At 47.9% G+C, this 27,185-nt stretch overlaps 2 protein-coding genes across 4 annotated transcripts in view; one reads left to right on the top strand and one right to left on the bottom strand.

Moving 5' to 3' along the window:
* Positions 1-10,354, bottom strand: part of ACKR3 (atypical chemokine receptor 3) — a 41,315-nt gene extending 30,961 nt beyond the window's left edge. Inside the window, exons 1-2 of the mRNA XM_015634936.2 lie at positions 10,233-10,354; positions 889-971 (exon numbers count right to left, since the gene is read on the bottom strand). The gene's annotated coding sequence lies outside the window, so the exon portion shown is untranslated. The remainder of the gene's footprint in view (positions 1-888; positions 972-10,232) is intronic.
* A 2,736-nt stretch (positions 10,355-13,090) lies between these two features.
* The window catches only part of IQCA1 (IQ motif containing with AAA domain 1), a 97,687-nt gene continuing 83,592 nt past the window's right edge, over positions 13,091-27,185 (top strand). Inside the window, exons 1-4 of one of the 3 annotated variants that reach the window (XM_015634927.3) lie at positions 13,091-13,264; positions 15,428-15,551; positions 23,702-24,026; positions 27,001-27,114. In XM_015634927.3, the coding sequence (XP_015490413.1) occupies positions 15,511-15,551; positions 23,702-24,026; positions 27,001-27,114 (480 nt within the window). In that variant the 5' untranslated portion in view covers positions 13,091-13,264; positions 15,428-15,510. The remainder of the gene's footprint in view (positions 13,265-15,427; positions 15,552-23,701; positions 24,027-27,000; positions 27,115-27,185) is intronic. The other 2 variants (XM_015634928.3, XM_015634930.3) reach the window with 2 other exon arrangements.

Here is a 27,185-nt window from a genome sequence, read left to right as displayed (position 1 = left end):
AAGTACATCTCAGTACAAAATGTGAGGGCAGGGCCACCAGCAAAGTGACAAGTGCCCTTGTCACCCAGCAGGGTTGTGACATCTGGCAGAGCTGCCCAGGGTGGTCGTGGAGTCTCGTTCTCTGGAAACCTCCAAACACTCCTGGATGTGTTCCTGTGTCACCTGCTCCAGGTGACCCAGGGGGTTGGACTGGAGGATCTCCAGAGGTCCCTTCCAGCCCCAGTTATCCTGACCCTCCTTCACCGTGCAAGGTGAGAGCTGCCTGGGTCCTGCAGCCATTGCCTCCCACAAAAGCTGTCCTGACATCCCTCCCAGGGATTTAAAGAGCAGGCAAATAAAGAAATAAAGTGGTGTTCTCAGCTGCATGGGAGAGGGTGTCTCTGCAAGATGGGGGTCTGGGCATATTGACACAAACACGCAGACTTTTGAAAAGAACAGTGGAAACGCTTAGCACAAAATCCCATTAGCAAATAAGGGGATTTCTGGGAGCACCATCTGTGCACCACATTGAACACCCGCCCCGCAGCACGGAGACTGAGGCACGTTGCATATGGAAAGCCAGACAAAAGAATATACAATAATACACAAAGGCAGGGAAAGCACATATAGCATGGGGAAGAAGCCAGAAGAGACTTTTTCCTCCCCATCCTCACAATACACAAAACCCCATTCCCTTCAGAGCCTTCCCACCGTGGCTGCTGAGGCACCTCACGTCCCTTTGTGCCCACTGTGAGGCCCCGTGATGCTGCTTGGACGTGAATGAGAATCAGCTGACAAACCCAAGCCATTGATTGCCAGGTGACGCAGAGCTTTAGCCTTGGAGATGGTTTTTTCCCCCCTTGGGTGTTTTCCAGGGAGGTCTCCCAGATTTCTAAGGCAAGAGATTACCTGGAAAAGGCTCTGTCTCATCTGTGAGCTTCTTCAGGTCCTCCGCAGCAGAAAAGTCCAGAAGCAGCCACGCTGGGGTAACTCTGAAACAAAGCAAGAGAGGATTTGGTGTGAGTGGGTTTTGGAGAGCAAAACAAACCCAACTTTACAAGTTGGCAGCTTGAAGGAGCCCAATCCAAAGACACTTGAGCGCCCCTTCTCCTCTGCACTTCCAAACGTCTCCGTCTTTGTCCGCTCTCCCAAGGGCTCTTCAGCAGCCTCCTCCAAAACAGCTATTACAGCAATTACTGCAATTAATTGATTTGCATATCCCCAAAGCCCCATCATTAGTGCAACACAGCCAAGCGTGTTAGTGTTTAATAATATCAATCAACAATTATTCATAACATCCCGCCCCAGCAGACCTAAATATAGAGACAAGCATTCATGTGAAAACAAAAAGGAGGAAAAAAAAAACAACCCAGCAGCTAAACAAAAGAATTAATTTAGAGCAGAATTAGGATCATAGAAATAAGACAGACAAGAGACAAGGTCAGATGTCTCGCTCCCAGCTGATGTGAGACTCTCCCAACTGGCCTGCTCTCAGTTACTGAGTGAGCTGCAAGTAAATAAAGTGATTTTCTCCTTGTAGTAAACAGCCAGAGAGCTGCAATGGGCACAAACACAGAGGGGTAGAGGCAACAAGAGCTGACTTCCACACTCTGCTGGCCCTGGTTCAGAACAGCACTTCAGCTAAAGCTCAAGAGGGTCCCCATTCAGGACAGCACTTAAGCACATGCTGAATTTAGGTACGTGCTTCAGTCCTGCTCCTCCCTGGGCCAGGCACAAGCTAAAGGGAAAGGCTGCTCTCCAGTTTTCCAGGTTTCTTTAGCAGTGCAAGCTGCATCTCTTAGGGACTCATCTCTTATGCTCTTTGCCAGCCTCTGGATTTGGAGCCACACAGGGATGTGAGGCCAGTGTGAGACCAACATCACCAGGGTATCAGAGAGCTGATGCACCTTTACCTTCCAGGGTGTTTTCCAGGGCTTGGACATGCCCAGATCCCCCAGCCACCCTCTGATCCCACATGTGCTGCTTTGCTGATCACTTCAGGGAGAGTTTCCACCACCTTCAGCAGCAGGAGGAGGTTTTTGCAAGAGCCCAGGGTCAGACTACCTCAATGTAATTAACAGATATGTTGATCAAGCAAGGAGAACAGATATTGCTCTGAAAAAGCGCCAAGAAAATTCAGGCATTCAGCTCCTCTGATGGTGTTGGCATCAAAATCAAAAAGGAGGAACTGGCAAGACCATGGTGGTACAAAGCCACAGCCTTGCTGCAAGTCCCAGCTTTTCACCAAGCTGGTGGAGTCCTGCTCTGGCAAGATCCTATTTATTGAAGGAATTAAGCCAGGAGGGGCTCAGGAGGTGCTTCCCATTCTCACAAAGGCAGCCAGAGCTGGGCAGGAATGTCCTTAACCTTCATCACTCACCATACCCCAACCCTCCTGCAGCACCAAAGCCATCCTAATCTTCCTTCATCCTCACCCAGTTCATCCCAAGGTCCCTCAGACAGCTCTGCCAGAGCAGTTCCAGCGTGGCAAATGGTCCAGATATCACAGAAAGATGGATCTGGCCATGAGGAGAAATGTGGCCATGGGGAAGGAGCAACTCCACCCTTGCTTCCCACCCTTTGGCACAGAGACAAGCTCTCCACACGCTTTTCCCTCTGCTTTGGCTCTGTCAATCCCATAGTCAGATCCCAACACTGTAAATCACATCAGCCTGAGCACAGGACACCAAACTTCCCAGCTCTGGGCCTAGGGCTCCTGCTAAAACTACTGACTGCAGACTAAACAAAGCTTTTTTTTACCCTGCCCACAGTCTGGAGACTCATCCAGCATGAAATCTATTCCCATTCCTTCCCTACCCCTGCCTCTATTGGTGCTGATGCTGGGGGAGACATTGTGCCTCCATGGTAGGAAGGAATAAAACGCAACGTCTCGTTGGCAGCACTCGAAATAGAAAAAGAAATAAGATTTTAGAGTCCCCTTGCCTTTTGTTGGCCTTCCAACTTCCCCCAGCGCCTGTAGCCACACACAACGGGCTGGGAGGTGTGCCCAAAGCAAGAGCAGGAAGCAAAGCAAACTACAATTGCAGTAAACCACTTCAAAAAGGCTTCGGTTTCACTCAGAATCGCTTGAAAGGAAACTCGACGCCTCATCCTTCATCTTTCACACGTTTTAAAAGAAACAGTCTGATTGTCTGGGTTTTTCTTGGGAAAAAAAAAAAGGGTTTCTGGAAGTCAGAGTTTAAAAACAAAACATAAATAGGAAATATAAATGCTTCCTTAAACCTATATTCGGGTTGTTTGTGAAAATCCCCAGCAGATTTCACTGCCTCCCAACAGCGACTGAGAGGTTTTAGGGGAAAAGTAAGACATTAGAGGCCACACTGCTATTTTCCAGGAGAATGTGGAGGGGGAAATCCAAAACAACTCAGAGCACAAGGCTGAGGACCTTAGAGAGAAGTTTGCCTGGAGCAAACATCTCCCAACTGCTGTAATTACCGTGAAAGGTCATCAAGGACACCTCGCTAGAAAAATTCATGTGAGTATTTGGCATGGTCAGCGCAGCTTTTCCAGCGAATGGAGCAGAGTTCTGACATTGAGCCTCATGAAATGACATCAGCAAACAGGCATTCCCCTTGGAAAGAGACTGCAGGAGAAGGCTGAGGACGTGAAGCACCTTCCAACTCCTTGCTCCCTTGGTTTTAAACATGGCCATTAACAAGTCTGAAGAGACTCGAAGCAAAGGCTGCACATGCATTGACAGCAGTGAGGACAAAAGAGCTCAGTCTGCAGATATAATTGGATTTAAGAGCCAAATTTCTCCCGGGAGCCGGCTGCTGGGAGGTTCTCCTGTCCCACCCCCAGATCCCCGTGTGTCTCATGATCCAGCAGGAGCTGGCTGGTGCCCACGGTGCCTTTGGGGTGGCAGCCAGGCCCCGGCACACGGCAGCTCCCCTCGCATGCCGACATCCACGCGCGGCTTCAGGGGAGCCTTAATGAAAGGCAGATGCAGAGGGAGGCTTGCAGGAATGTTTATCCTCTGGTGCTTCCCTCCCCGGGCCCCCAGCGAGGAGGGAGAGCCAGAGGATGGGCTGCTGAGGAGAGGGGTCCCCCCACAGCTCCATCCCACAGCTGGTGTCCCCTCTCCCTGGACACCTCAGGGACATTTCCAGCATGGAATCCTTCAAACCTTGCCCTTCTCCCTGCACAACATCTGGGCCTGGCCACATCTGGCCATGGCACACGCAGGCTTGGTTTCACCTGTCTCAGGCAGAATAATCATTTTGGGGCTGGACTGCTTTCCTCAGAGCCCCACCTCTCATTTTCAGAGGTGGGGGACAAAGCCTTTGACCCATTGCAGGCCTTTGTGAGGACTCACTGTTGGCATCTGCCTCTCTTGGCAGGATGAGTGTACAGTCATTTAGGCTGGAAGGGATCCTCACAGCCCCATCTGCTCCAAATCCCTGCTCAAAGCAGCAGGAAACAAACCCAGCACGTCCCCTCTGCTCCTGCAGCCAAAGGCACAGGTGTGGGACACGTGAAGAATAGGGAAGGATGCAAGAGATCTCAACACAAACAAAAATCCTGCTCTGAGCACTGTGGAGAACAAATCTCCTGGACAAGAAGAGGCTGCTGAAACACAAACAGTCCTGGCTGAACACCTCAACTCCAGCCTCTGGCTCCAAACATAAAAAGTCCTCCCCAAAAAGCAGGTTTTAGCCCTTAAGTTCCATCCAAAGAACCACTTGGGCTAAGCACTGACTTTCATCTGCAAAAACAAGTACCCCTGGTGCTTTTTTTCCCTTTTTTTTTACCCCCTTTCTTCCCAGACTGGGTGGCCCTGGTGTGCAGCTCCCAAAGCAGACCTATCCCAGCTAGGACCCACCTGCTTCATTTACCCCACAGAGCCAAACTGGGAAGAGCTGGAACTGCTGCCCCAAAGGTGTCCCACCACCACACACTGGTGTCCAATAAAGAAAATACTGCAATGCCACTGTTGGAGCAAATTCACCTGTCTCATACTTTGAGATGCAGGAAGAAGAAAAACCCCTTCTCCATCTCAGACCAAACCTTTCCCTGTGCTCATTCCCAGTGACAGCCGTGCTGCCCTTACAAGCTGCTCCTTCTCTGGCCTTTTTATTTCATTCCATAACACCGAAAAGCAGAGCCAGGCCTGGAAATTAAATTGCACCCACTAGTTTCATTCATAAATTTGGCTGCACAACCACAAAGTCAGCTATTGTTGTTATTTCTCACAGTTTACCGCCTCCAAGCCAAGGAGTATTGTTTTTATTGCTATTGTGAGAACAAGAGCAGGGAAAAAAAAAAATCTTATGCTTCCCTTCCCCTCCCAATCAAATATAATAGAGAAAAAGGAAAAAAAAAGCTCAACAGGGCGGATGTCGGATCCTCAAGGATTTTTTTTTTTTTTTGGAGCTATCTACAGGAGCTCAGCCTGGTGCTGCAGGTTTCTGAGTCTGAATTTTTATCAATGGGCTGCACTGGGTCCATTTGAAAAGCCAGCAGGTGTTTGAACAATGAAGCAGGGCTGCCTCTACATCTGGGCCACAAAAGTCATCGCCGTGTTTACAAGAAACAGGATAAGCAAGAAAACATCCTGCCACAGGCACCTAAAAAGCTGCAGCCTCTTGTTATTCTTATTTTATTTTTTTTTTCTCACACACTGGGTTTATTTATAGCGCGAGAAGTTGAACCGGGAGGAGGAAAAAAGAAGTGCGAGGTTTCTCACTCATTTCCACGCAGGAGTGACGCACGTGCGACGCTGGGCTCGCATTGTCCCTGCAGCCCTGGCGGGGATCTCCTTAACCCCCCAGCTCTGGCTGCAGGTAATTAATGATCAGGGCACAACCTGCTGGGGTTGCTTCATCCATGCAACCCTGTCAGTTAAACCTGACTCATTCTGGGACACCCCAGAGGGAAACTGAGTCACCACGTACTGGAAATAACATCCCTAGAGCCTAAACCCACAGGTTATGGGGGAGGGGGGAGGGAAACTCCTCATCCTCAGCACTTAAGGCTGGATCCTGAGAGAGCATCAGCTTCTTCCAGAGCTCAGAGAGGACACAGAGGACCTTCTTCCCTTGCACAGTGCACCCAGCACATCTGCAGAAGCAAACGTCGTCACCAAATTTCAGCTGCTGATGGCTTGTGGTGCCCTGCAGAATCACTGTGTTCTGCAACTTCTTTCTCATGACATTTTGCTCTGCTTGCTTTCAACTTTTAAGTTTTAAACAAAGCAGGACACATTCAATTTCGTAACAGGATTTCAGTATTTTGTTTTAAATCAGATTTATTCAAATTCATTGAAGATGCACCAAAATGAAGCCTCTAAAATGTTTCTCACCATCCTTAAGAACAACTTGGGAAGCTCCAAGGTATCTCTGCCTTCCAGACTAACTCTTTGTGATTCAAGTTATTCTTATGTCCAGCAAAATTAAGTATTCCCTCACCTCAAGTCCTCCCTCTAATAGTTTCACTTCTGGAAATTTTTAAAACACAGCCATTAGAGCCCCCCTCAGAAGCCTGGGGAAATGAAAGCTGAGCTGCTCAGCCTCTCACAGAGTTTGACTTCCTTGCTTTTGAGCTGAGTCAAAGAAGATTAACTCAACAGGTGTTTTACTGGAGAGTGGGAGGGAAAACAAAACAAAACACAATGGAACAACTGCCTACGTGCACGAATAGCAGATTAATTCCTCCTCCCTTTCTGGGGAATGAACTGCTAAAGCAGATGGCAAACATCCCCTTCTCCTCTAGCCCTGAGTCACTCTCGGTTCTGGCTTTAAACACTTCAAGTCCCAGAGCTCAAATGCTTCTCCTCAGTCAGGTCTGGATGGGGATCTTCCTGATGCAGATTTGATCTCTGCAGGGTTGGGCTGCTTCCACTGCCCCTGACTCGTGGTTTTCTGCACCCTGGTCCTGCTCAGAGACACCAGTTGGAGTACAAAGGACTTTCCAGCAGCCTCTGTGCCCTGTGCATGGAGTGGGATGGCTGGAGCCCAGACTACTGCCCTCTAAACTCATGATAACACCTCACAGCTCTTTTTTTTCATGAGCAGAAAGACCACCAAACAGCACAGGAATAAACAGAGACCAGCATCTTCCTCCCCTTTCGGCCATGGCAAGCAAAATACAAGTTGCTGTTCTGATTTCTCACCAACCCTGGGCTCTCCAGCTGGTCCCACCAAACCTCCTGTTGGCCACAGCATGAGACACAGGGGCTTGGGTCAGCTAAAATCCCACTGCAGCTGGAGGGAGCAGACAGCAGCTGAGGCTGTGTTAGCGTTTGCATGAGAATTTCTTGAAGCTTTCAGCAATTAATGTGCACAAAAGCTGGTGTTAAGAGCTAAACTTTGTCATTTTTCAAAATCATGAGAAAAGTACATAAAGCACTTCAGGTTGCTGGTGGTGAGCCTGTAAAGTGAGGAAGTGGTCAGAGGATCTGTGTATCTTAGCAGAACTGAAAAGGGTCTGTCTAGAAGTGCCATTCCACATGCCATACTGAATATATCTTCACAACAAATGCTACTTATTTCCAGTATTTGGGTTGTAGGATGATATAGAAGTGAACTTTGCCCCTATAAGTGACTAAAGCTTGACAGAGGGTTTATGTGAATTTATTAAAAACTCCCAAGCTGAAGCCAAACCTTCAAGCCAACCAATGTCCTAAAACGTCTGCTTACAAATTACTTGGATAATTGCCAGAAGCCCAAGTCTGATCCCTTTTTCTGTTTCTTTCTCACCCAAAAGACATCTGGTGTGCATTGCCAGTCTGTATTGAATGCTCTCTTGGTGCTGTAGGCATCTTTAGGAACGGCATCCTATATAATTAAATAGCTGAGCACTGATGAACTGTTGTCAATACAGAATAAAATCAATCCACTCCCTGTTGTGTCATAATGATACAGAGCTGGCAGTATTTGAACCAGCTTCTTTGGACAGCTTTAATTTTATCAAACAACACTCTTTCAGGAGAGATGGTTTGGGGTTTTGCTTTTTAACAAAGAGAGAAGTGGAGTGCGGCACACGGCACTTAATATCTGGCTGAGATTTAAAACGCATGCTCCTTATGAAGTGTGACATTTTATCCCTGAAGCCACAGGAACATTTCCCACATTTAAGTGATAGAGGGAAAATTCTTCAAATTAGGTTTGAACTTTATACCTTCTAATTCTGCTGCAATCCTCCTCCTCCGTGTACCACGCTCGGGCCTGATGAACACGCTGTTATATCAAAGTCTAACAGAGCTGAGTGCTGACAAATCCCCTTCACTTAGCCTGGAAGCAAGCAGCAAACCTCCTGGAGATCCAGCAGTCAATGTTAACTGGAAAAAAATAGCCCAGCCACTGGTCACAAGGCTAAATGAAGCAGCCAGTGCAGCCCAGCTGGCAGAGCCACCCCTCCTGGGTGTCAGTGTGAGCTGGAAGCCAGCACTTGAGGCCACGAGGCTGACCCAAGTCCCCAAGGTTTGCCAAGAGCCACCCAGAGCTCCTTTAAACACTTCTAGCCAAGCCTAAAGGAAAACCAAACACCCATCTGGAAGGAAATCATGGTCAGAGGGAGGGAGCACCTCTCCTATGAAGATGGGCTGGGAGAGCTGGAGGTGTCCACCTGCAGAAGAGAAAGTTCCAGGACCTTAGAGCCCTAAAGAAGCTCCAAGACATCTAAAGAGGGCAAGGGCCTGGGGCAGCAGGACAAGGAGGAACAGTTTTAAACTGAAAGAGGGCAGGGTTAGATGGGATAATGGGAAGGAATTGTTCCCTGGGAGGGTGGGCAGGATGTGGCACAGCTTGCCCAGAGAAGCTGTGGCTTCCCCTGGATTCCTGGAAGTGTTCCAGGCCAGGTTGGATGGGGCTTGGAGCACCCTGGAATAGTGGAAGGCGTCCCTGCCTGTGGCAAGGGGTGGGATGGGATGAGCTTTAAGCTCCCTTCCAACCCAAACCACTCTGGGATTCTGTGAAGCCCTGAGCAACAACTCCCCAGGCTTGCCCATCACAAGGTCCTCCTTCTCACTTTCCAGACTCAGAGGTTTGCTGTGCAGCTCGGTTGGACCAGGGGACAGCTGTCCTGCTGTAACTGCTGTCACAGCCACTGGCCCCTGTGGGAGAGCTCCTTCAGGATGAGAGGGACCCACAAGGATCATCAGGTCCAACTTCTGGCTCTGGACACCCCAAAAATCCCACCCTGGGCTCAAGAGCCCGGTGAGGTCTGACCTCTGTCTCCTCCAGGCTGAACAAGCCACGTGCCCTCAGCTGTTCCTTGTACAGCCCCTCCACCATCTTCTGTCCCTCCTTTGGAGGCTCTCTAACAGCTTTAGAGCTTTCTGATCTAAAACTGCCCCCAGCACTGGAGGTGAGGCTGCCCCAGCCCAGAGCAGAGAGGACAATCCCCTCCCTGGCCAGGCTGGCTGTGCTGTGCTCGATGCCCCAGGACAGGGCTGTTCCTCCTGGCTCCAGGGCTTTGCTGATTCAGATCCAACTGGCCATTGACCAGGACTTCCAGATCCCTGCTGCTCTCCAGCCTCTCGTTCCCCAGGGTGGCTGTGCATCCATGGTGCAGAGTCCTGCACTTGTCTTGGTTAAGTTTTGCAATTGCCTGGCTCAGAGAGCACATCCCAGGCTGTCACACCTGTCCCTGTGGCCACACAGCAAACAGAATCCTCAATTCCCAAGCACTGGCCCAAAGCCCCAGCTCACCACGGATGGAGGAGGAAGCCCTGACCCACAGCTTTCCCTTTGCATCTCTCTGGGCCAGCAACACTCATGAAAAACCCACTCCCCACCTTCCACCCTGCGCCCTGGGACAGCCCAGACCCCTGGAACTGCTTTGAAATACAAGTTGCAAAGGCAGAACATTATTCCCATTACGTTGCTTGCTTTCCCTAAGCCATACTCAATAACAGACAGGTGCACTAAGCTCTTTGCCAGGGACCCACGTTGAGAGGAACAAGACCCTCCAGTTTTATATTTTACCCCCTTTGTAAGCTCACAGCCACCTCTTAAGCTCATAATAAAAGATTTTTTTTTTTAAATGATGGCACCTAGTTTCCAAGGCAGCAGGACTTTTAAGCCCATGTTTGCAAGAGCCTGAGGAATTAGAGATGCCAAAAGGCACAGGCTGTATAAAACCCGTCCCCTCTCCTGCTGGATAGATCAAATAACACACTTGGAATTTTTAATGCAACACGAGCTGGATGAGGAAGTGGCCAGTGATGCTGTACAAAAAAATGTACAATGAGTGGGATAACAACTACAAATCCCTTTAATCTCTGGTTTTACCTCGACATCTCAGACTGTTTGGTGCCTGCAGGGATTATCAGAGATGTGTGATTCCAGAATGGAAAGTGTGAGATGCTTCATGGTGTTCACTGACCACGGGTAGACCTCAGCTGCAATTCAGCCTGCAGTGATCACAGAATCACAGGATCATTTTGGCTGGAAAAGACCTCCAAGATCATCCAACCCAAGACCAATCTCCACCTTGTCACCTAGTCCAGAGCACTGAGTGCCACATCCAGGGAGATCCTTGGATACCTCCTAGGATGGGGACCCCACCAGTCCCTGGGCAGCCCCTTCCAAGGCCTGACCCCCCTTTTCATGGAGAAATTCCTCCTGGTGTCCAACCTGAGCCTCCCCTGGCCCAGCCTGAGCCCATTTCCTTCCATCCTGTCCCTGTTCCCTGGGGGCAGAGCCTGACCCCCCCGGGCTGCCCCATCCTTTCAGGGACTTGTGCAGAGCCAGAAGGGCCCACTGAGCCTCCTTTTCTCCAGGCTGAGTTTTGAGGACATCACAGCCCTGGCAGACCTGTGTCCTCTCACTTCAAACTACTGAAAAGCTCAAGGACTCAACTGGAAACCTGTTGGAAACCAGAACATCTCCCACTCCCTGCTTTCTCCATTTATAAATGTCTATTTTCTTAAGCTAAACCAATTACTTAGTCTCAGTCATACACAGCTCCCATTTCAGCTCAAAACCAGGCTCCTTTCCCATGGAAAAAAAAATAAAAAAAATCAACTCTACTCATTTCATAATTGATTTTACTGCATGACTTTTCCCAGCAACACAACTCATTTTTTTTCCAAGTTCTCCACAAACTGATGAAAATTAAAATCCCCTCAGCCTCCCTCCATGCTCTCATGTGCATCACTTTTTTGTAGCTTAATTTCCCATTTTTTAAAGGAAGAAGTTTTTGCTTTCCTCCAATTTTTTTGGGGGGTGGGAGGGAGGAGAAGGCAGGTGGGGAAGTGAGCAGCTTCCAGCACAATAAAGACAAACTTGTGCACTGTGACATCGAGGTGCTAACAGGGCAATAAATTCAGATTAATAATTAACATCCACATCATATCAAGCCATCTTGGTCCTCTTGTTTCCATTGCTTCAGAAATATTCCTACTTTTTTATTGCAAACACATGCAATAGGTCAATCAGTCCTCAAAACCACACACACTGATGGAGACAGCTCTGCTGGGACTCTGCAGGTAAAAGTTCTGGCTGAAAAAACACAGTTTGGCATAAAAAGTGGCGTGCAGATGCCAGCATTAATGAAAATAAAAATGCAGGGTTCCTATTCGGATTGCAAAGACTGGAATATTTTATTTAAAAAGGAACAAAATAGAAGTTACTTACTGCTTCTGAGACCCTCCTGAACCTGCACATGGATGAGGATCAGGCACTGGAAGGAAGCAGACAAATTTCCCATGTTAAATTTCAGCATGAAGAACCACTTTGATATTAAAATTGAAAATTACAAGCTGATTTTACAGCATTTTCCAACCTCAGCACTAAGAAAATGCAACAAGTTCTCCTAAACCCCCCTCCCACTGATCCAATACACTTAAAGAAATTATGTGATGGGCATAGTCATCATATGGCTTGAAAAATAATATCCTTACATGCTTTTATTATGGTCTTCATGGTTCATGTTTTCAAGCTTTTCCTCCAAAACAAGGGGAGGCTAGAAACTTTATTTAAAAAAATTGACAGCCAAGAGTCTCACCTAATTATGTGAACTGGGGCTTCAATGGGAAAGGAAAAAAAAAAAAAAAAAAGGAAAAAGAAAGAAAAGGAATGCAGAGACACCAAAATTTGTGGCAAAAAAAAAATATGATCACTGTCAAATCACTCATTATTCCAAACTTCTTGCTTTTTTAACTCCTCACTGGCTCTGTGGACAAGTGCATCTTCCCCTCAGAATCTGTGCTGTAGTCCTGTCCTCTAAACTGGTTTTTTAAGTATTAAGGGAATGGAAAACCAGTAGAAAGTTGCCTCAATAGGTTCCTCGGGAAAGAAATAAGAAGAAAGAAAAAAAAAAAAAAGGAAAAATGTGAATGCAACAGGGACAAGCCCTTGGTGGGGGAAGGAAATAACAGGGAGGGAGAGAGGTAAAAAAAAAAATAAGCAGGAAAAAGGAAAGTATAGGAAAGAGGAAGAAAGGAGGGAAAAGGGAAAGCATAGAAAAGGGGTAGGAAAATATAGGAAGGGGAAGAAAAGGGGGAAATAGGAAAAGATAGGAAAGGGGAGAAAATGAAAAATGCATGAAAGGGGGAAGGAAAATAAAGGAAAGGGTGAAAAGAGGGGAAGTAATATATAAGAAAGAGAGAAAAAAGGAAAATAAAGGGAGGAAAAGAAAGGGGGGTGAAGGAAACTAATGGGGGGGCTGAAAGTAACGGGGCAGGGAATGAAACTCTCGGGGTTAGAAACAACTAAGGGGGTGGGCGCCGCGATACTGATAACTGAGGGACAGTTTTAAAGTAAAAATGAGAGATTTTGATCAGATACAAGAAGAAATTATTTACTTTGAGGGTGGGCAGGCCCTGGCACAGGGTGCCCAGAGAAGCTGTGGCTGTACCTAGATCCCTGGAAGTGTCCAAGGCAGGTTGGACAGGACTTGGAGCAACCTGGGATATCTGAAGGTGTCCTTGCCTGTGGCAGGGGTGGGACTGGGTGGGCTTTAAGCTCCCTTCCAACCCAAACCATCCCGTGATTTTTGCCGGGGGCGGGGGGGAAATAAATAAATAAAAAGGAAAATATGAAGGGGAAAAGCCTGAAGCTCCCTTTTCTCGGAGGAGAAGCGGCGGGCAGGGCTCGGCCCACCCCGGGCCGTGTCCAAGGTAACGCCGCGGCCGCCGCTTCCTCCAGCGGCCGCGGGCGGCTCGGGCCGGGCCCGTGTCGGTGCCGGCCCTGCGGGACTCGGGCTCGGTGCCCCGGGGCTCCAGGGACCTGTCGGTGCTGGCCCAGCGGTTCTCGGTGCCCCTCGCCCCCGGCTCACCCTCGGTGCCGCTCCGGCTCTCGGTGCCCATCATGTCCCAGGCGTGAGTAGCCCGGGGCGCGGGGCTGAGGGGCGGGATCCCCTCAGAGGGGGTAAAACAGCCCGGAGGGGAGGCGGGTGCACGGCACAAAGCGACCGCGTCGTCTGAGGAAAACCAGGCAAATGTTAATATTATCCTCTCAGCCCCTTTGCACAAAAGGTTCCTCTCTTTTACAAAGCACAATTCGCACGGCTTGTCTCTTTTCCCCAGTAATTTCAACACAGAGCAAAGCTTTACACGTCCGTCTGCAATAATCGGACAGCAGTGACGGCGCTGGATAAAAGTGCTCATTCCCCCAGAAACATCACTCCAAGCACACATATTGAGCAAGTATTCTTATTATTGCTGTGCTACAGTGCTGGGAGCTGAACTGTGAGCATCTTCCATGGTGTTATCCCTCAGTGTTGTGCTGTTTGCTGCTTCCAGCTCCAGCAGCACAGCCCAGTTTCGAGAGGCTTTTTTCCCCAGTTCTAAGCTTGTTCAAGTTCAATGAATAACAGTGCATTAGAGAAAAAAAAAATGTAGAAAACACCTCAAGGTGGTTTTACTGCCTCCTTCTGCCCCTGTCCTTCACACTCAAACTGAGCATACCCAAATTGCTGCCCCAGCAGGCTGTCAGCAAAGCCTTTCCTGGCATCCTTCCCATGGTCTCCCCTCCTCTGGGATCACTGGTACCAACCTCAAAGCCCCTTTGTTTCTTTTGCCCAGTATCCTCTTTCCAAACTCCCAGCTTTTTTTCCAGGTAAAATTCCCTCAGATTCTAAAACATCCTTCCACATTCAGAACCAGAGCAGCTCTCCTTGTCACCAACACCTTGGGTTTCACAGAGCGATTATGGCTGGACAAGACTTGAAAAATCACCAAGTCCAAACTTCAACCAAAACATAACATATCATATCATAAATATCATTAAATGCCACATCTACTTCCAGGGAGGGTGACTCCACCATTCCCCTGGGCAGCCTGTTCCAATGCTTAACTCCTCTTTTCAGTGCAGAATATTTTCCTAATATCCAATCTGAACCTTCTTGGCTTAACTTGAGGCCATTTCCTCTTATCCTAGAGTTTGTTGCCTGGGAAAAGAAGCTGAATCCCCAGCTGACCACAGCCTCCTTTCAGGCAGCTGCAGAGAGGAATAAGGTTTCCCCTGCAATTGTTTTCTCCAGCCTTCTTTTCTCCTCACCTGCCTCCACACACTGGCAGGCCCAGCCAGATACCAGTGAAAATGCCACTGCTTTCCAGCTCCTTGGTTCAGGAGAGGAAGGTGGGGTGAGAGGAATAAAGAACAACATCCCCAGGGGCAGGGCAGAGAGTGTCTGGGGCTGTGTCCAAGGACAGACCCAGCACAGCCTCCAGCTGGAGGAAAGCTTGGTTAGATCCCTGCTGGATCCAATGCAGGGCTTGCATAAATCATGCCTAACATTCTCATGGAATCAGTTAAGTGAAGTGCACAAGGTAGTGGAGAGATATCTGAGTTGTGCTCTTTAAAAGAAAAAAAAAACCAAAACCAAAAAGAGATAAAGGAAGAAAGAAAAAAAACCCCAGAGTGGTGGGTTAACTTCCTCAGAGTTATCTTGGAATCTGTCATTCCTACCCAGTCTCTGAATCATGGCTGCTGTTATTTGAGCTAGATTAACACCAAAGGAATTAAGGTGAGCATAGCTGGAAAAATAATTGTGCTTCAACTGGTTTGGCTCAGTTTAATTTTAATAGATACAGGGCTTCTTAGCATTTCCCATGGCACTGCCAGCACTGAATGGCAAAATCCACATAAACATGATCATATGTCCACACCACATGACAAAAACACATATCCAGTCCTGTTTCTGAGCAAGGTGCTGGTGAAGGACTCCAGTTTGCTGTGGAAGCTCCTTGGCTCAGGTTGCTATAATGGCATTGTAGCTGTGCACAGCACAGGATTTATGGCTGGGCTAATCCAGCCCTTCCTAAACACGAGTCAGAGTTGGATCTCAAGTAAGTTACTGAGGCTACTGTGAACGTGGTTGGTTGTAGTGAGGTTATGCCGGCTGGGTACCATAAATCAGAGTTGTTTAGCTTGGAAAAGCCCTCTGAGATCATCAAGTCCAACCATTCCCCAGCACTGCCAAGCCACCACTAACCCACATCCCCAGGTGTCACATCCAAATGGCTTTTAAATCTCTCCAGGAATGGGGACTCCACCACCTCCTTCTCTCCATGAAGAAACTTTTGCTGATATCCAGTCTATCCTACATCCTCCCTGGAGCTAAATGGGGTTTACAAGAAGGCTGGAGAGGGACTGCTCACACAGGTATGAAGTCATTAGGACAAGGGGGAATGGCCTTAAGCAGAAGGGCAGATAAAGATTGGATGTTAAGGAGAAATTATTCCCTGTGAGGGTGGGCAGGCCCTGGCACAGGGTGCCCAGAGCAGCTGTGGCTGTCCCTGGATCCCTGGAAGTGTCCCAGGCCAGCTTGGATGGGGCTTGGAGCAGCCTGGGACAGTGCAAGGTGTCCCTGCCCATGGCAGGGGGTGGAACGAGATGATCTTTAAACTCCCTTCCAATCCAAACCATTCCATGCTTCCATGACTCTACAAACCTTCCCTGGTGCAACTTGAGGCCGTTCCCAAGGTATTTTAAATGCCATGTGACAAAAATGACTTACAACAACCTGCCTTACCTGAAGGCAATGAGGCAAGGAGTCATTAACGAAAGGGGATTATGAGAAAGAACTTTGGTTCTTCAGAAATAGAAATACTACCCAGCTTTCCTTGATCTTGAGGTAAACCTTGAGTTCTGAGGTGTGTTCACCATCCTCAGGGTCCTGTGATTCTAAGAAGTGTGGGCTAAAGCAGAAGATTAATTCCACTGCCTCGGGAAAGCTCTGTGTCAGGGCAGAGAGGATGCTCAGAGAGCAGCAATGTTCTCTTAGGGTCACTAAGTCCAGCAGCCAGCCAGGGGAAAAGTCAGCATGTCCAGACATGCCTTGCATTTTCTAGGGACAGTCTCAGCACTCTGGAGGGAACAGAGCCAGTAAGGGTGATTAAAAAGTGCTGGAGTATCTCACTTCCCAAAGCACTCAGCCCCAGCATTTGCATGCAGACGTACCTTCTGTTCCAGACACTGGAGATCCGCAGAGATGCTGCTGCATTTATGTTTTCCTGCCGTGTTTCCTCCTCTTTTATGGATTTGTTTACCCTCTGCTTGACCCGTGGGTTCCTGACCAGTGATTTCTTACCTTGCCCCTGACAGCCCTAGCCCAGACACATTCAAAGCCGAGTCTTGGCACTGCTACCACTCCTGCCAGGTTTTAATCAGCTACAAGACATTTGCCACTGCCACCAAGGAGCTTTAAACAATCAAAGCGCTTTAAAATTTAATCTCGTGTCACAAATAGAATCTACATTAATTCACTGGTTAAATATTGATCTAACACAAGACTCTGAGCATCTCCCTTCCTGCTTCCAACAGAAACAACCAAAGCAGAGCTCTGTGTTTTATATCACGTCCCCAAGGCTCAGCTGAAGAAAATTAAGGCTGCAAAACCCAAATGTGAAAAAATGTCAGTGCAACTTCTAATCCCCTCTCCTCTCCCCACCACGTTCTGTGGCTGCATTACGATGCAGTTTCTGATGCTGTGATCACATCCTATTTTCTTCCCACGGGGCCCCAGCCTCATTCAGCCATTGGGCCGTTGTTGAATATTTCTTTTTATCCCCTCATTCAGTGTCTGGCCCCAGGCCATATTCTTCAAATTCCATCCAAACGCCACAATTATTAGCTTCCTCCTGGGCATTCCTTGCATGTTCTCTCTCATACATCTCCCAAGCAGTCACAGATTCATCTCTGCCCCTCTTTCCACCCCTGGTGAGCATTAGCACATCATCTTGCTTATGTTAAAGCAGGAAATCAGAGACAGGATCAAATTGATCACAGCTAAGACTCAAAGCTGCAACTCCCTCCTGTGCCTCCCTTCATCCTTAATGAGCAGGTAGGGAAAGATCTTGTGTATTACTCGTTCAAGTGTCTCCTCTGGGAAAAAGCATTGTCAGTGGAAATATCCCAGCAGCACTTGTGCTGGAAAACAGGGAAAGAAAAGGCCCCAGTTTTCAAGAAACCGAGTAGATGGTGTCAGCTTTGAGCTTAAAGCCTGCTGCTCCCGGCAGGGGTAGAGCAGCACCCAGACACAGCCCTTGATGCACGCAATTGTAGGCAGCTGGATGGGTAATTGCCCCTTCCTTTTCTAGGGAAAAGAGGGGTAAAAGGAAAAAAATTATGTAGGATGGTTAAAGCCGAAATATGCTTTGTTGCCAGAAGCAGTAAAGTGTGTTATAGGCAAATCCTGCTTGGAAGGGAAAATTCCACTTGCAAAGGAGAGGAGGCTGCTGTTCATATAACACAGAATAGTTTGGGGCTGGAAGGGACCTCAAAGCCCATCTCCTTCCATGCCCTGCCATGGGCAGGGACACCTTCCACTATCCCAAGGTGCTCCAAGTCCCATCCAACCTGGCCTTGGACACTTCCAGGGATCCAGGGATAGCCACAGCTGTGCCACAGCCTCCCCACCCTCACAGGGACAAATTTCTTCCCAATATCCCACCTAACCCTGCCCTCTGTCACTGGGAACACATTCCGTGCCTTGTTCTGTCCCTCCAGGCCCTTGTCAATAATCTCTCTCCATCTTTCTTGGAGGTTCCCTTCAGGTACTGGAAGGCTGCAGTTAGGTCATCCTAAAGCTTCTCTTCTCCAGCATTCCCAATTCTCTCAGCCTTTCCCCATGGAGCTGCCCCATCCCTCTGATCATCCTGGTGCTTCCTCTGGACTCTCTCCACAGCTCCAGGTCATTCCTGTGCTGGCCCCAGGGCTGGAGGCAGCTCTGCAGGTGGGGTCTCACCTGAGCAGGGCAGAGGGGCAGAATTCCCCCTTTCCTGCTGCCCACACTGTGGGATCAGCCCAGGGCACGCTTCTCCTGCTGACCCCAGAGGGAAGGGCAGCCCCCAGCCCCGGCAGGAGCTGCAGCCTGAGGGACAGGAGGGCAGCCTTTGGAGGATTGGACAGCCAAAAATAGCATTTCCCACACCTTAATTGCTCTGCCATGTAGGAAAACAGGGTTTGGTCAGAAAACTAGAAGAAAACAGTCTTTTCCTGCCAGCCTTGTGAGTTTGGTTGGAGCAGGTGCTCGAGACCTGCTGATGTGTGTTGATGCTGCTGCTGTTCCATGAAGCTGCTTCCTTGCCTTCCCTGTGGTTTCCCATTACATTTCTGCCACACAAATCTTTTATTCCCCCTTCACTTTCTGTCATAGTATCCAGGACTGAAATTGGAGATGACAGAAGCACAGAGCTGTTCACGTTAACAATGCCAGCAGGCTGTGTGTTTTCTTCTCTTGTCACAACCAAAGCCTACTGAGGTTTAGCCTTTATTTTCCCCCAAATGCTTCCAACTCTGTAAAACATCGTGGCTGGAGCAGGCCTGCTTAAAAAGTCATCTGGCAGAGTCACATTCACCACCAGCTGAGAAGTTTGGCATAATTGTGAGACTAATCTTATTTTGGGAGCAAGGCAGGCTTAAACAGGCTCACGAGCCTGAACTGCTCCAGACTGCAGGCTAAAGGCTTTGAAATCAGCAATTAATTCCGACATTTCAGTCAGTTTGGTTCACAGAATCAGTGCTGAGTTGGAAAGGACCCACCAGGGACATCAGTCCGACTGCTGGCCCTGCACAGGACACACCAAGAGCCCCACCCTGTGCCTGAGGGCATTGTCCAAACACTTCTTGAACTCGGACAGGTTGTGTCATAAGGCCACACTCATCTCAGATTCTGCCTGAGCCTCTCCAACACAAAAAATGTTTGCCTATAATAGGACAAAAGAGAAAAGAGGGGCTACTCCTCTAATGTAATCACCACGCAGTACCTGTGAGGGAACAGGTAACTGCTGACCTGAATCAGCCTGAATCCTAAACCTGGTGACTTTTAGAAAGAGAGGGAAAAAAAAAAATAAAAAGAAAAGCAGCAGCAGCATTAAAAACCCTTTTTCCTCTCAGGGCCTCACTTTCCCCTCCCAACCTTTGTCTCTTGTTTCTTTATTTTGCAGAGGCTGCAGGGCAGGGTTTCCCTCCCCCGTGTTTGCCCAGGGTTTAGTACAATGCCTGACCTGTCAGGCTCTGAGTGTGGTGAGGGGACCCTGAGGAGTGGCCCCTGTGTGCACTTCCTTGTCACCAGCCCCACATCTCGGTCCCCTCTGCCCCTGTGTTCTGTGCCCTGCTCCTTGAGCCCTGCTCCACATCCCCCTGCTCTCACAAACCCTGTGGCCCTTTCTGCAGCCCCCAGCACAGCCCAGTCTCACTTGTGAGAAAAAATCCAAGGTGGGTTTGCAGTGGCAGCAGAGGTTCCTTCAGCAGTGTTTTAACACACGCCATTTAGCGCTCCTTTAATCACACAGGAGTTTCCAAACGAGGTGAGGAAAGCTGGAGTCAAACGTTTTCCCTTCCACCTCCTTCCATCCATCAGGATAAACCAGTGAGACCCTCACAGCACTGCACTACTGCAGCTTCAGCATGGGAAGGCAGGAGATATTCCTGAGGGCAGCCCAGAAAAACCAGGCATCAAAGAAGCCAGAGACAAACTGTGCCATGTCCTGGAATAACAGGAGTAGTGTTCCTTTGGCAGTGAGTAAAACACAGAGACACACTGGGGAGAAGAAGAAAAGCCACACAAAGGTAACCCCACTGATGCCAGATTCTTCTTCTGGCTCAGGAGTGGCCTGAGGGACGGTCTGCATGCTCAGCACAAACCCTTCCAAGAAGGGCATGCTTAAGCCTTAAAACCAGTCCAACACCAGTAAGCAGGCTCACCTCAGCTGGGCTCAAAACCAACAAGCTTTTCCAAGTGTTAGGAGAGATGGGTCAAGCAAACATGGAAAGTTAGAGGGCCCTACAACAAGGCATGTACAATTTGGCAGGATTTTAAACATGTCTTTGTAACTTTAGCAGGAGAAAAACCCCTATGTTGTTAAGCTTCACTCTAAATAAGGAGAGCAGGCATTGTTTTGAGCAATAAAAGGGAGATTTGAACTGGCAATCAGGCTATGGGCAAAAGAAACTTCTTAAGCCCATGTTTTAGGCTCTGTTTCTACTTTGTGGGAGTGCAGAGAAGGGACATCAGTGAGGAGTTAAAGCTCTGACCTTCCCTCCAGGCTGTGAGCTGCCAGAAATCACTCTGGGGACTCTGGAGTTCAGTCACTTGATGTGTTTCTTCCTCATCCCATTATAGCATTGCTTATTTTCCCCATAACACCCCTATTTGGGAGTTGCTATGACAATTTGTAGCATTACTTACAGTGCTCTATGCACAGAGAGATTAAGAGACAGTTTTCTTTTCCAGCATTTTATTTTCTTAAGCCTTGAATAGGAAAGTCCTGCTAATTACCTGCACTAATAGGTGAGTTAGAAGCTCTAATCCAACCTGAATTTGATGGAATATCCTTGGGCACAGACACAGCTCAGAACAGAAGGGAGCCTGTGAGGTGGACCAGTAACAGTAAATAAAAACCCAGTGCATTCAAGGCTACCTTGTCCTCCCCCTGCAGCGTGTGGAAGCAATTTTGAGGGAGTTCACAACTTAATGCAAAGGGACACTGGCAAATAGGCAAAAATTCCAGTAGGGACCTAGGGATCACATGCTGTCTGACTCACAGGCAAGGAGAGGCAGTGCTCTCCTTTGCTTTTAAGGCATAACCTTCAAGTTACTCCTCCTGACTACCCCAAGCTCTAAAGCTGAAGGGCTCATCTGCTTCACAGCAGCTCTGCCAAGTCCCCCAGAAGGTGCTACAAACACCAGGCACATCTCATCCTTCAGACTAGTCCAGAAGGGCTCACATTTGGGCACCAGTAAAACCTGAAATAACCATTTTAATCCTATTTTGGGGATCTGTCCTCTAGTTTTTAATCAAGGTGAAGCAATGCAACGTTCAAATCAGGTTTCTGCTTGCCCTGTCCTCTTACCCAGTATCTGATGTCCCCATCCCCTGCCTAAGAAACTTGGGGGTCAGTCCCCCAAGGTGTCAGTCACCCTGAACAGAGCAGGTACACAGCGTTATCAGCTACAAATTTATCACCTTCACATCAACCTTTGCCTTCACCACTTCATTTTCCAGTGGGCCCGTCCTTTCTCTTGCCCTCATTTACCCAAAATGCTGTTGCAAAAGCCACGACCATCCCATAATATCCTTAGTCTTAACATCTGACCCGCAGCAACCGTGCTTGCAGTCATCCCAGTGCTTATCTGATAAACTGATGCTTTATGGAAGCAATTACATCCTATCTGCAGTGCCTCATGGTAACGTCCTCCGAAAAGCTGCGGCGCTCCAGCCCCCTCCTCCCTCCACAAGCCATTCCCAATATAAAAAGAAACTGGATATTAGCTGGCTCAGCAGGAGGAACCACTTGACATTCCTCAGTCAGAGGAGGCAGAGAGAGAGATTATTATAAATCAGAGCGGACAGTCGCTTCTCGGTGCGGCACGGTCCGGCGTCTCCGCGCGGTAACCTGCACGGGAAAGGCTCCAGCCCGAGGATCCCCAGGACTCAGAAATCAGCTGGATGGCTGTGGGGACACCCCACAGGGCTGGGCTTCCTCAGAGGCTGACAACCTCTGCACTATCTGTCAGAAATCATCCAAAGTACACACAAAACCTGCGTGCCTCGCATCCTTCCGTGTCCCAGCTCAGGGCTGCCCTTGCTTGTCCCCATCTTCTCCCTTCTGCCGGATTGTTCTGTTTATCTCCTGCACCTGGGTTAATTGCTGCAATTGACTGATACGGGTGGTGCAATGGGATGTAAATGAACTAGGGGGGAAGAAAAGGAAGGGGAAAGACCTGGGTGGGCTGGAGAAGCATTAGGAAAAGCAAGGCCAGCTGCATCCTGCAGAAAGCCAGCTCAGCTGAAGAGTATAACACACCCTTTAAAATGGTAATGGTGAAAATTCAACAGCAGCGTTTGGGTTGTTGGTGCTTTTGCTGACTGCAGGGGGGGAATCCCACTGTCACCACCCAGGGCACCCCATGCTCAGGGCACTCGAGGGCTGGAGTTTGTCCTGTGCCAGCCAACACATCCCTCCTCTTGCAGCACAAGTGTTGGGTCACTCTGACCTCCAGGATGGGAATGATAAAATCAGCTCACAGAGCTCCAGCATTTTTTATCATGCACAAACAATGCTAACATCTGTCCAGCTCTCTGGTCACGATAAATACACCAACGCTCCCGCCTTGCAAGGTCTGCTCTCAGAGCTCATCCAACAAAAGGCAGAGCCTTTTCTCATCCTAGAAACAGCAACTTGGTTCAGCACATGGATGGGTCTAGATTGCACCATCGAGGCCAATGGCCTTCCTTCCTAGGATTAAGGAGCAAGTCAGCTGTCCCTGTTTCCATAGCCACTGTTTTCCCCTCTGCATGACAATGTGCATGAACGGGTTTTCTCCCAACACAACCAAGTCTCAGTGCAGAAGGAATTTCCTTGCTCTGTTCCTAGAGAGGCATTTTCAAAGATGAAAGATTTTTAACACTTAAAACTGCCAAGAGTCTCCATCTGGCAAAGGAGAACAGGACCTAGAAGTGTCTTCACTGCCACAGGTTTTATTAACACCTTCCGTGACAAACCTGCTGTTTGAGCCCATTGCTGAATAAAAACTTCATTGCTTGTTTCTTGCTCCTTTAGGCTGATCCCCCAGGATATTCTGAGCTGTTTTTCCCGTGAAAAGCCACTGACAACCACTCCATGCTCACATCAGAACTCCACCTCTTCCTACCAAACCTACCAAGTGAGCAGCATTATTGCTTCTGGAAATGGAGATGGCTGAGGTGACAGCTTCCATGCCACATAATTCCACAGCCACCAGACCAGATATTCAGCAATTCCTTGGAGTGCAACAGTTGCTACCATAGAAATAAATCAAATTATTTTCCTGACCTCACATTTGAATTAGGGCCCACAGCTTCACTCCAGCACTGGCACCAACCCCACCCTTACCCTGCAGTTAACTCCAAGCAGCCACTTCAGAAAGGCAGAAGAGCTTTAGAAACATGAATTGGTCATCATCCCAAAAATGCAGAGCCTCAAATAGTCCTTCCCCTATTAAAAGGCATTGGAGGGAGACACCTTTTCAATTAAACCATCTTCTCAATTAGCACAACTGAATAAAACTCCTGGCACTGTTGGGGGTTGTAACTTCAAGCATTTGAAGGATGCTTCAAGCGTTTTAGAATGAAGCTGAAAAGCTTTAAACTTTTAAGTTTGTTTTAATAAAACAGCATTTTAAGATTCCTACTTTTAAAACAAACTCAGAAACTTCTGCTAATGGTTTTCAAATACTTTGTAGTTAAAAGTCCCATTATAAATGTAATGGCTCACACTTCCAGGCTCGTTTTCACGTCAGGTTGACACAGTCTCCTCTTTCCAACCAGCACTTACATCAAGATGTGGGCAGACACCCAGAGAGAGCTGGACACCATGCTCCAGAGAGAAAGAGAGGAGTTCCTCGAGCCAGAGGAGGACCGTGAGAAAGCGATGAAGATGTTGGCCACTGCCTACATCCAATATCTGGAAATCTTCCGGAAGCTGGAGGCGGCCCACGACCACCTCATCCACCAGCAGAAGCGGGCGGCGGTGCGGCAGGTGCTGGATGGGGTCATCGGCCGCATCCTGGAGATCAAGAAAGAGATGGTGGCCCTGGAGAACTCGGAGTGTCACTGCCTGGATGGCATCCTGATGGATCTGCAGCGTGTCCCGGTAGGGCTGCCTCCATTATCAGCTAATTCACAGGGAAGATTTTTGTTTTATTCTTAGGCCTGATGTGTCAAACAAACGCAGCCCTTAGGGAGGGCCTGCTGTCTCTCTGGGGTCACCAGGAAACTTCCACGTTTTTCACAGCCCATGGACATGATCTTCCATGCAGAGGGCAGGGAAAGGGTAGCACATAGCCTGAGGGTGATCACAAAAGATTTCAGGGCTTTGGGACATTGAGTAAGGGATTCTGGGGCACAAGTTATTTTTGCCTGACACTTCCAGTTGAAAGCAGCAATACTGAAAGAAACAGATGGCTCCCCAGCTGGTGTCACCACCATAATTTTGGGGGTTTTGACAGTGGAATGGCTTGTGCAGTGCCAGGAGTGCTGGTATCAGATGGTGCTCACCTTTCTCAGCAAGGGAGGGGAGTCTTTGGGCGGTGGGACCAGATGATCTTTTGTGGTCCCTTTCAATTTGACCCATTCCATGATTCCCTATTATTACTTATCACAGAATCCCAGAATGTTTGGGGTGGAAAGGACCTTAAAGGCCATCTCATTCCACCCCCTGGTATGGGCAGGGACACCTTCCACTATCCCAGGCTGCTCCAAGCCCCATCCAAGCTGGCCTTGGACACTTCCAGGGACCCAGGGGCAGCCACAGCATCTCTGGGCACCCTGTGCCAGGGCCTGCCCACTCTCCCAGGGAATAATTCCTTCCCAATATCCCATCTAAACCTACTCTCTTGTCAGTCATAACTTGACAGCTTTGCTGTTACGTGTCAGGAGCTTGGCTCTGCCAGATTTTAATGTGGGGTGGGATAGAAAATGGGCCACTGATAAGTAAAGTAGAGTCCTCTGCAGGCTGCCCTTCAGCACGGTGAAATCAGCACGGTGAATGTGACAGTGAGGCAAAGTGTGGAAGCTGTGCTTTAAAAGCAAATTAAAAAGAAGAAAATGAGCTGGCAAAGGGTGTTGCTTCTCTCGCAGACAGCTCCATCTATTGTCACATTCAGGTACCGCTGCTTCGCTAAAACCAGCTGGAATTCCTGCTTTTTGTAGGATCCCAGCTTCGAGATCAATTGCCTGATATCATTACAGCATCATTCTGAGATCTGCAAACGTGTTTCTGTTTGCCACTGCACATCTGCAAATTTAGCTTAGGAATTGCCAGGAATTTCCACCAGCCCTTTACCATCAGCCTTAATCACTCTTTTAAACTGAGAGTATAAACACATCTCACAGGGAAAACAATCCTTCACATCATATTTTGAAATCCCTAGCACTGCTGTTTTCATGACTCAGCAGTAAATCCATCTGCTGCAAAAGGTTGGCAAGTCTGAGAAGTCATGCCTGACATCTCCTCAAAAGCAAGCATAAATTCAAATTCCTGCACCACACCTTAATTTTAAGAAGGCCTAACATACCTACCTACCACAAAAGAAATCAATCACTGAGGAGATTTCAGGTTTTTTCAAGGAAAAAAAAATCCATACTAGATAAGAATATAGATTAATGGGGTGTTCTTTTTAATAAAATATTAAAATATTCTTGATAACAGAACAAAATTACTGGACAAATAACTCCTGTTTCACAAAGGATCTGCCCAGAATGGATAACTCCAGTCATTCCTTTCCCTTTATAATCAGTGCTAAAATCCTGCAGGATTGAAGGCAGAGGACACAACATTTTATTGTGATGATTCTGCCTATTTTGTACTGTGTCATTGCAAGACTAAGCTTTCCTATGTCTCCAGTTCTGTACCTCATGTTTTTGTGCAGTTGCCTTCCAACATCCAGTCACTCCATTTCCTGGGGTAATTGTGAAGGTATTTGGATCCATAAATCTCATGTGGGGCTGGGAGTGGCTAAAAAGGCACAAATTTGACTCGAGGTTAAACATCTCAAGCCTGATTTTTCAGTGCTGGGCCCCAAAAAGAGATTATGAAGAGAAGGAGGCTCCCCACCCCTTCCAGTCCTGGCACTGGGACTTTGATCTCTTTTTTCCAGTCAGTAAAAGTCACAATTTTGGAATTAAAGGCCAGGTGAGACATCAGAGATACTCCTACACTGACTCTGCTCCCTGGCAGCCTAAAAATCCTCTCATCCTACAGGAGGGTGTCCAGACAAACCCCTTGATTTCTTATCCCTCCAGATTTTAATCCACCCAGAGTGATTTGCACTCAGAGTACAGCATGTAATCATTTCCATCAACAACCAAGGGTTGTTGGAAGGTGCAAACAGGGAGCTTAGCAAGATAAATATTTAGAAACTTTATCAGACCAGACCTCTGCACTGATAAAATCATATAAGCACAGCCTGACTTGGAAGCTTTCTTGTGGTGTCATGGTAGGGATGTCCCTAAGTGTGCAGCTGAGAGAATGGGGAATGACACTGGGAGAAATGTTAATCAGTTACATATTTTTAATTACAGAAATTAGTAAAGACAGGCACTTCTGGTCATGTCTGATTTTAAGAAGTGTCTGAGGTACCACAGTCACAGGCAGACAGTTTGTCTACAGCTCAAAATACCTATAAAAAACCCAAGAATTGTGCTCTGGTTCCTTATAATGGTAAAAAAAAAAATGGCAAGAGAACAGATCTATTTTTCATGTTGATTAAAACAAGAAGTGGGATGATCACACAACCAAAGGTATTCAGCTTTGTGGAAATCATGTTTAAATTTCTAGCAACCCTGCCAAATATTTTAGCAATTTGATAATATAATTGAGCCATTATAAGAAGAAAGATTTCTGGGCTCACATGGTTCACAAACTGGGTTGATTTATTTGTTTTTGTTGAATTAGGCCTAAAGTAATTGAAAAGTAACAGCAGCTGTTACAAAGGTCAAATTCCCCAATACTCAAAAAATATTCAACCACCTCTGCCCTTGTTTTATCGCATTTAAAGGTGTTCAGTTAATCAGTGATGTGATTTAAATAAAGTCCTAAAAAGCATCTCATGACTTTCTTCCTCCAGGAAGACATAGAAATACCCATCCCAAAGTATTTTGTGAAAGAAAACCTGAGAATCCTGCAGGAGAGGGAGAAATACCTGCATGAGATTTTGCTGAATGCTGGTTTGCTAGAGCAGGTAAATGTACCCCATACCTGTGTATCGGATTGGATTTGTTTAGTTTTCAGCTGCATGTGTCTGAACACGAG

This window comes from Parus major, chromosome 7, assembly GCF_001522545.3.
Source record: "Parus major isolate Abel chromosome 7, Parus_major1.1, whole genome shotgun sequence".
NCBI classification, from domain to species: domain Eukaryota; kingdom Metazoa; phylum Chordata; class Aves; order Passeriformes; family Paridae; genus Parus; species Parus major.
The sequence above is the reverse complement of the archived record's forward strand: the minus strand, read 5'-3'. Positions and strand labels throughout refer to the sequence as shown.